Source organism: Tripterygium wilfordii, chromosome 18 (genome assembly GCF_013401445.1).
Source record: "Tripterygium wilfordii isolate XIE 37 chromosome 18, ASM1340144v1, whole genome shotgun sequence".
Classification (NCBI taxonomy): Eukaryota; Viridiplantae; Streptophyta; class Magnoliopsida; order Celastrales; family Celastraceae; genus Tripterygium; species Tripterygium wilfordii.
The window spans coordinates 3,468,841-3,478,963 of record NC_052249.1 but is presented as its reverse complement, the minus strand read 5'-3'; the positions used below and the strand labels follow the sequence as shown (position 1 = coordinate 3,478,963).

Sequence of the window (10,123 nt, the reverse complement as noted above, 5' to 3'; positions counted from 1 at the left end):
CATTGAAAATCAGTGAGTGCATTAAAACATATATATGTATAAAAAAAATTATTATACTGAAAAAATACATTAACAATTATAAAAATTGCAAACCTTTTTAATCATATCGAAATTAATGTTGCATGGTAACTCCTACAACAATTATAACACAATTAATCGATTATTAATTGATTTATCTCCTAAAAATCATTTTAAAAAAATAAAAAAAAGTAGGCGTGTGTATGGGTGAGTGGAATTTTTTACCAGCTTTGACAATGATATAATGATGATCCTAGTAGGTAAATAAGTAGGTAGAGGTAGGGTGGAGTGTTTTAGAACAATTCTATTTTCTTATTTTCTTATGCTTTGACTTTTTGGACACGTGTGCATTTATCTTTACAATTTGTGTAAGAACACATCCTAACCCAATCCTTTCCATGCTAGAAAATAAATATTATTGTTTGGATTATTTAACTTGTTTTGGTAATACATAAAAGTGTCGAATTCATTGAATTAGGGTTTTGGTTTCAAGCATTATTAATCAAAATCAAGGGGTAAGATATGAGTGAGATCATCAAATCGAACGGTGTATATGCTCCCAACCTTTGGCCAATAGTTACAAACAGCAAGGCCCACGTGAAAGATGACTAGATGAGTAATTGTTTAGTCAACATTCAGGACCCAAAAAAGGGAAAAAGTGAATGAAAGAAGCTGCTTCGTGTCATCTTTGTCATGATTACTAGCACATTTTTTTATCTTATTCTCAACATTATGCTTACGTCTAACTATGGCCTATACATGGTAGGGGTGAAAAAAAAAAAAAAGGGGTGAATATAGTCCCACTGAAAGAGGAAACAATGTACTATCTAAGTTGGAAATCCATCTACGGCCTTGCTATTTTCACCCCATTTTTGCTTTTTTCACCCCCTTGTCACATCATGTCAAATCATTTCTTGTGTTCTTACACAAACTACAGAGATAGATGCACACGCTTCTAACCAGAGATTCGAAAAAGCCAGGGCATGAATTCTGGAGAAGTAAAGTTGTTCCAAAGCACGTCACCCTGCCTCTATCTATGCCTACTTACTTACCTACTACGATCATCATCATATGATTCATATCATTGTACCAAGGAATCTGGACCACCCATTACACACACACTCTCACTCTCTGTCTTCTTCTTATTGGCTTCCCAAGAATAATAACATCACACGGTCAAAGCTGGTCAAAAATTAATTGGTATTTTTCATTAATATCAATTAATTTTTTGTTAAAATATAAATGAAATAATAAAATTGACGCAGGATAAATTAAAAAAAAATATCTTGGTTTTGACATAAAAATACGATCAATCGCGTTGCATTGAGAGTGAAAGGAGCCCCCTGTAGCTTCATTTTCGAACTCATTGCAGTGAGGTGATACCATAATTTGCTTCGCCAAACATTTTTTTTTGTCTATACCCACCCACTGGGGTGCCTTGTTTAACAATACATTACAAGGCAACCACTGTCACCCACTTGGGTAAACTTAAATTTATTAAGAAAATTAAATGATATTTTTTTTGTCATCACCGATCTCACCACGTAAACTAGTTTTACTAGCAATGCTAATAAAAAGTTGTGGAGAAAAAATTGAGATTAAATTTGTGTAATATGTTGGGTCCATTTTGGTAGAGCGAAAAAAATTAATTTCAATGCTAGCAGAAAATATGTGAAAAAAAAATTGAGCTTAAATCAATGCAATATGTTGTAAGATGTTTGACACACAAAAAATTGACACTAGAGAAAAAGCTGTCGAGTAAAAGTATTATAATATTATATTTTATAATTTTTATATTAAATTTTTTACTAAATTTAATATTTAATTTAATTTTTTGGTATAAATTATTAAATATTTTTATATCAAAATTAAAATAATTATCTTAAAGTATTAATGATATGATTTATTAATAATAGATATTAAATTAATAAAATTGTTAAGTAAATAAATGCTAAGATGAATAATAAATAAAAGAATAAAAAGGTGTAAAAGAATAATAATATAAACGTGGATTCCATCCTTTTTATTACAAAAAATAATGAATTTATAAAGTTGTAATGATTTGTGGGACAAAGTCAAATCGTGATCTCCATTGATTTCAAAAAGAAATCATGAAGGCTCCAATCCCAATAAAAGGGGGTGTGAGAAGTAAAAATGGGGGTGTATATAGCATCACCCATTTGTCTAAGGTACTCAAGTTAGACAATAATTATTTTCATATCAATTCTAACAGTGAAAAATAGATAATTATGAAAAAAAATCTCTTTTTTATATTAATGTTATAGAGTAAAAAACATCTAAGATTTATAAGGGAAAAAATTAGTAACAAAACTGTCTCCAGCATAACAGGTTCACAACATAAGAAGACTAAAGAGCCCAATAAGACCACGGCCAGGGCAGCTACCACCATTTACAGGTCAACGACCCAAGTAGCACTTTAACATGCGCATGGCCTAAGAAGCCTAAAGAACCCAACAAAACCACGACATGGGCAAACGCCAGAAGTACAAACCCACGACCTAGTCAACACTTATACAGGTTCATGGCCTAAAAACATAACAGGTCCATGGCCTTGACGGCGTAATGACAAGCCTACGATCTAAAAGAATGGCAGGCCATGGCCTAAGAGCATTATAGACCCACGGCTTAATTCAACCCAACAATCGAGACCAAAAGCTCAGCCCATAATCGACATGTCACCACAGGTTAGCAACTTAGAATACCTACTGAGGGGACAAGTGTCGACCTTGTACCACCCTCGAACCTCCCACAATGTCATGTTCCTGATATTCTATAGTAATCTCGACCTACCTCTGACACATCCTACAAAATCCCACGTGCCTCTGACACTAGTCATAGCATCACTCGGGATATCCTGGCGTCTATAAATAAGATGACGCCTCCAACATACGAGGGATCCAATCTGAAAGGTGTTAGTCGCAAGCTTTGATTCTCTCTCTAAAAAGTTTCCACTCTCTCTATAAGTTCTCAGATTATGATGAGATTCTAATGCATTTGTTAATCATTGAAAAGAGATATTGTAAATTATCAAAAAAAAAATATTTAAGTATGTAAAATAGAGAATCTATTAAGAGATTTTGATACGAATGCTCTAACAAGAAATCTAAACTACTTGCATTGAGTTCGCATCTCATGTGCTTTATATTATTACAAAACCTTAGACTCACGAGGGTAGTTCTGAAAAAATCAATTAGACGAATCTTGAGTTTAAGACTGCATTCCTTTGACCATGATGTCTACCATTCTCACTCCATTGCGAGTTTTTTACCGTACAGGGCCTCTAACAGATTTTAAATACCACAATAGCACTCCCTTGATTTTTTTTTATCAAAATGACATTTGACGCTATTTCAAACAACGTCATTAAAAAAATATTCACTAATTACGCTATTGGAAACAGCGTCAATGACTTGAAAATAAAAATACACAAATGACGTTATTTACAATAGCGTCATCATGAATCATAACATATTTAGCCTAATAACGCTGTTCTATATGGTGTCAATCATATTAGATTGTTTTAAATAAATCATAAAATTGAAGAAAGAATAAAAAAAATCATGCCGTCGACTTCCTCAATAACCCCTCTTCCTCGTTGGAGAACCCAATTCTTGATGGAGGAGGACCCATTGAGGAGCTTTTTAAGATAATAACGAATCCTCCACAAGCAACCAACTGAAGGAAATCTCAAATGAGAATCAGTGAGTTTGTCAATCTCTTCTAAAAGCTTCTGGACACCTATTCAAACCCCACAGGAGGCTACTGTCATCACGAAGGTGGTGGTCGTCGAACTCGATTTCCATTCAATTGATCTGATTCTTTCTTCTCTCACCTATGCCTAGATTGAAAGATTGAGATCTGGCTTCTTCCGAAGACTGATTCAGAAGAAAGATTGATATTTGACTTTTGTCTGACCGATTTGTTCTTCTCTCACCTATACTCGGATTGAAATCAAATGGCCGATTAAAGTCGAAGGGCTAAAACACTGTTCCGACGAACTGACCATGTTTTTTAAAAATAAAAATTAGTTATTATTAAAAAATGAATGGCGCTGTTATACACAGCGTCATTGTGGTTTATAAAATTTTAAAACTAATGACGCTATTGTTAACAGCGTTATCGTTGATGATGCTTTTTTGAACAACGTCAAATGCTATTTCAGTAAAAAAAATCAAGAGAGTGTTATTGTGGAATTTAAAATATGTCAGAGGTCCTGTATGGTAAAAAACTCCTCCATTGTTGAAGGTAACTTGCACTTGAGTCCGATATAGCTATAAGAGCACATTCTAAAATACAGACAAAATATCATTCTTTTTTAGTTTACAAATTTCATATCCAACAAATATTATAGCAAATTACTTATCATATTCTTTACTTGGTCAAAATAATGAGTTCTTGTCTTTCTTTTTTTATTTTTATGATGAGATAATGATTGTCCTTATCAATAATTGAGTACATATTTATTACGAAATAATAAAAATTATTCATACGAATTAAATTTTTTGAACAATTTAAAATAATTAAAAATACCTATAATACTAAAAAATTATTGAGTAAGCTATTTATTTACTATTTATTTATTACATGTTAATTATAAAAAATAAAAATACGTAATACAAATGAATCGTAATTATACAATAGAAAAATATAAACTAAATAGATAAAAAAAAATCAAAATAGAATATATAAATAGGTAATCAAAATAGATAAATATAAAATGAAGAGAGAATATAGAAATAAAGAGAGAAATTATTATAATAATATTAGGCACCCAAATATGAGGAACTATTCTAGCCGTTATGCAAAATAGCTAATACATATATAACCAGGGTATTTTCGTCTTCTTACGTGATGCACCTCCTCAGTCCAATTTGCAGTTAGTTTGAAAGGCCACCAGTTCTCCCGAACTCTGCCAACCCAACAACCGCAATAAATATTCTTCCTTTTTCTCAAATGTCATTTTTCCTTGCTATCAACTCCAATTCTCGCTTTAAACTTTCCCGGAATCGCTTCTACTTCACTCCCTCTCTCTCTACTTTCTCTCACTCTCTCTCTCCACACGAATCTAACAGTGGATCGCTAATGTATCTATCTGTTTTTATATAGTTTATTCCATTTGTTTCAATTATTCTTAGTTTTATTATTGTCTAGGTTTCTGCATTTCTTGTTTTTCTAAACAATTGATTTTCCCAGAAGAAATAACGTCGTAGGGAGAGATCAGGGATGGAAGAGCAATTGAGACTGGACAATCCAGCTATGACCTTCGACGAGGTCTCCATGGAGCGTAGCAAGAGCTTCGTCAAAGCCTTGCAGGTTTCTCTATTATTTATTTGCATGTATGATTTTGCTCAAATGTTCGAATTTCTGTTTGTATGGATTTGAGACCGGATCTGATACTGATTTGATGGCATTGATGCCTCTTGATTTGTTAAAACTGCATTTTTGTTGTTGTTGATACTTCATTTATCAGAGATGGCGTCTCACATGAGGTCTGTTATCAATTATCTTTTCTTTTATCTCCTCTGAGTATGGCTTGTGTGGTTGGATATTTGTTGCTCTTTGAAAGTTTTTTGAGTCAGTAAAGCTTGTGCTTGCTTAAAAGTTAAATGGACTATTTGTGGATCATGCTAACAATGTGAGAGAAGTCTAGTGATGCTTTGTGTAAGACTATAGTTTTCCACTTGTTATTTTTTTATATTTATGTGGTTGTCTTTTGAGGTATGCACACGGGTGGAAAGGGAAACTTTAAGAGAGCATGGTGTTAATCACTCGTCGTAATGCCTCAAATTGATTGGGCATATAAATGCGGATATATGTAATACATTCAACAAGGATGTTGGAGCACAAACAAGCTCATAATGGAGATTAGTGGATGGAGTTTTGCCACAGATAACTAATATGTAATATAAGAACAATGAAAACAAATGAAGGATGTCACCTTAGAAGTACTGTTGAATACATTGGAAATGTTAATATGTTATATATATATATAAATGTAGAGAGAGAGAGATTATTTTTTATGTACTGGGGTAGCAATGCAAATCTACCATACAAAATCTAAAACTTCCTAAAATGATGTTTAGGTTACGCATACTTCCCACATCATTTTGGGTGACATGTTTTTGGTACTTGCATTTTGTACTGATAAATATGTTAAAATTAACCATGTGTCTGGACAAGATCGTAAATCCAGGAATGATGTTTGATTGTATTCATTTTAGATGGTTGGACAAGATAGATTTTTCTTTGCATATTGGTAAGAACAATGATCATTACAGCCTAAAATTTCTAGAAGGTCTAATGGTCTGCTAAGAAGCAAAAAAATAGCTTCTATTCTATATTACAAAACAGTCAAAAAGATATCATCTTAGCCCTTCTAGAAAGAAAGCGGATTCTTTTGCTAGTATAGGAGGGCATGGGGAAATTGGTCAGGGCAGGAGGTGTTAAAAGACTAATGGTTCAGACTATGAGAAAAAGAAACCAGAGTTTGGTTTTCACCTTCAATGACAGAATATTATAGTTCCAATTTCATTGGTTGGATCCAAATAATCCGATAATTTGTACTTGCTAGTTGCATTGTGTAATAGACACAATTGGTGGCGCCTGTGGAGATGACCTCTTGAAACCACTCGCTTTTATATATGTTCCTTAATTCTTTTATTTTGTGCATAACCTTTTTGATTGGATCCTGTAAACGCTGTAGTTCCCTTTACTCTTAATGGATCGTGCTGTTCTTGTTATGCATGTCTAAGGATCCTTTAAATGGTTTCTTTTTGTCAGGTCATGAGATGCACATTGAACAGCGTATTGTTGCCATAGTTAATTTCAGGGTTTAAGTTTCTTATATTTTTGGTTTTCCCCAGGAACTGAAGAACTTACGGCCTCAGCTCTATTCTGCTGCAGATTATTGTGAAAAATCTTATCTTCATAGTGAGCAGAAGCAAATGTGAGGATATGTTTTTACCTCGTGATTTCACCTCTTCTTCTTTTGCAAAGTTCAGTTTCATTTGCAGAAAATTGTAGTCTTTTGTGTACCTGGCTAATGTAGTAATATTAGAGACATGCAAGTCAACTTCCTGGTCACCATTAGTTGTAGGTGCTCACCTGAATATGGAGTATGGATGAAGTGTCGGATTATGTTGAGTATGCAACAAAATTAAAAACAAAATATTGAGTATGCAGCAAAATGAGATGGAAAAAAATATTGAGAATCACTGATAGAGGTAGAGTCTGATTACTGAAAACATTTTCTCAAAAATATATTATTGCAATGTTTTCAAGAGTACATGTAGTTATTTGTAAATAGATACAAATTAGAGCAAGAGATCTCAGGGTTTATTGAGCTGATACAGTTATACTGTTGACTGCTTGCAATTTTTTGTTAATGGAAACTATATCTAACTTGCCTGAAAGCTTTTCATACCAAGATAATGAATTGATGTTGAACTGATTATGGTCTCATGCAAATGAATATCCCCCATTGCAAAAATTAATGTGATGATGTGTTGGATCCAAGTCGTATTTTGGGAATCAATGAGTTTTGGATATCTGTTGTTTGGACAATGGGAAAAAAATAGGGAAACGAATAACTAGATTCATTTCTCATGCCTGGTGGCTATTCTCCAAGGCATTCTTTCTGTAAATTTCTCTTTCATGGGCTTTTGATAATTGTGAACTAGACCATTGATGTCAACAAGTACTTGTGGACTATATACATACAACTTTTGAATTACATGTGGTATTGCGGTATTTGTTCTCAAGTGAAAATTTGATTCTATTATCATAATGTCTATTAGGGTATTGGACAACCTGAAAGATTATGCCGTCCGGGCTCTTGTCAATGCCGTTGATCACCTGGGTGCCGTAGCATACAAGTTGACTGACCTTATTGAGCAGCAATTGTTAGACACGTCTACCATGGAGCTGAAGGTTTCTTGTCTAAATCAGGTACTTTTCCCTCATAGTCTTACTGAATGTGTATATGAAATCGCAAACCCATACTTATCCAGTTTGTTAATATCAGAAACTTCTTACATGCCAAACATACGCACATAAAGAAGGTCTTAGGCAGCAGCAACTGTTGTCGATTATCCCTAGACATCACAAGCACTACATTTTACCAAGTAAGACAGATCATTATAAGCTTCTTCTGGGAGTGCTAAGTGGTGTGGGACTATTTATTGTTTCACTTTCTCACAAATCATATTTTTTCATTTTTCCGTGTTCCAATTGGCTTTATCTCCAAGCTAGATTCTGTCAGTAAGAACGTGCACTTTAGCCCACTTGTACAGAATGATCCCAGGCAAAATCATTTCCAAGCCATATCTCGTCTACAACCATCAGGTTTGAGGTTTTCTTTGGGAATGTTATTGTGGCTTGCAGTCTTGTTTTTAAATTCTCATATCTAAGTCATGTTTTTAGGTAGCCCTGCGTCAAAAACTCTTTCCTGGCATTTATCCTTGGAAACAAAGTCTACCTTGAAAGGGACTTCGCAAACTTTGACTAGGTTAGTTAATCGGAACTTGGCAATAATGTTTTAACTGTCAGTAGCTATGTTGTTTTCAGTTCACAGATCTTTCCTCATTTTTTGTAACCATAGAGGCTTTGACAGATCCTTATTTTGCAGCAATGAAGAAGCAAAATCTTATGGGAAAACATCTGGGGTTTTCAATCTGTTGGGTATGCATAGTATATTGGCACCCAGTAGTTTTGTATGTTCTGCTTGCGAATGCAATCTCTATGAGAATTATATATTCATTGATTTCTTTTGCATGCAGATAATGAAGTGAATACATGGACAAAATCTTCTTCACCTCCAGCTCTTTTCGCAAGTGGAGGTCCTGCAGTAATGCAAACATTTGGTGTCAGACGCAGGGTAATTTCTAATCGACAAGATCATACACATATCCAGCATTCTTCTAAATATGCACTTGATACTTTTAACTAGAGTACGGATAATTTTTGGGTGTCTTGGTTGTTTGTTTGTTGTGCTCGTTCGGAAAGGCCGTGTCCATAACATTTTCTGTTTTCCATGATCTATCATGAGAGCATCTTAAGGTCAAGATCTAAAAGCTTGTTAGGCTTTGATTCTGTTTTGACCAGCTGTGCTTAGTGGATTGTGTGTTGACCGATAGTTGGGCCAAGACGATTTTTTGTCACTTCAATCACTTTATTCTAGTGTGATTTCTTGATTTTGGGCTGTAATTATTGGGCTGGAATGATTTTATTCTTAAATTGGATGAATGATAGGGTTCCTCGTATCAGTCCTGTTTTTAGATGTCTATTTTTAAGAAGCATGCATTTCATACATATAGACGACAGGAACAAAACGCTCATGAACTACTTTTGCAGGACCAGCGGGAGGGAACCAAACCTTTGACAGCATTCAGATCATTTGAGAACACAAGGCGTGAGATGGTTCGTGCCCCAGTTCATAGCAAAAGCGTACTTTCAGCTTTCTTTGTCAAACAAAAAACTCCCAAACCGAAGGCCACTTATGTCTCATGAACCCTTAGCGAGTTAATCATGTCAATTTTCAAACCTTAATCATGTTGCCTGTAATTGTTGTATGCTTGTTGATATCATCAGTTCGTCTGTAACTAGTGTTTTCTTTTTATAGCAACTGGATCGTCTGTAACTAGTTAATTGCTTGATTTTATTCTGCTAGTGCAGATCATGCATGCTTTATATCAGCACCTTGCATATTTTCTGGGTAAGACCTCTTTATTATTGTAAAAATGGGTGGTATAACCTTGTTTTAACCAAGGTTGTCAAAATCGGGATCTTATGTAAGATCGGTGGAAGGCATGCAAAATCGAATCGTAAAATCGTAAGATTTTATAAAATTTAAAAAATAAATGTAAAATAATATAATTATTTATTTCTAAATAAATAATTAACATGATATAATATACTATAGTGTATAGGTAATAAAAAGTTCAAAAACGTGATTATTATTTATTTATAGACATGTTAATATTTCATAAAATTGTAATTTTTAAGACCTCCAGAGAACTATGAAAAACAAACACAATAATTGTGCACGATTATTAAGGTTAAAATCGGTAAGATCGGGTAAAATCGT

General features: G+C 33.8%; 1 protein-coding gene across 2 annotated transcripts; it reads left to right on the top strand.

Annotated features, from left to right (window-relative positions):
* Positions 1-4,931: 4,931 nt before the first annotated feature.
* LOC119983907 (protein ABIL1-like) lies at positions 4,932-9,755 on the top strand. Of its 2 annotated transcripts, none has more exons than XM_038827647.1 (10): positions 4,932-5,123; positions 5,233-5,352; positions 6,903-6,985; positions 7,836-7,986; positions 8,063-8,162; positions 8,290-8,382; positions 8,461-8,545; positions 8,666-8,718; positions 8,817-8,914; positions 9,391-9,755. In XM_038827647.1, exons 2-10 carry the CDS (start codon positions 5,263-5,265, stop codon positions 9,544-9,546), a joined length of 909 nt encoding a protein of 302 aa, XP_038683575.1. In that variant the 5' UTR covers positions 4,932-5,123; positions 5,233-5,262; the 3' UTR covers positions 9,547-9,755. The 2 variants fall into 2 exon arrangements, with proteins under 2 accessions (XP_038683575.1, XP_038683574.1); XM_038827646.1 differs by having other exon boundaries at positions 8,666-8,727.
* The last annotated feature ends 368 nt before the right edge of the window (positions 9,756-10,123 follow it).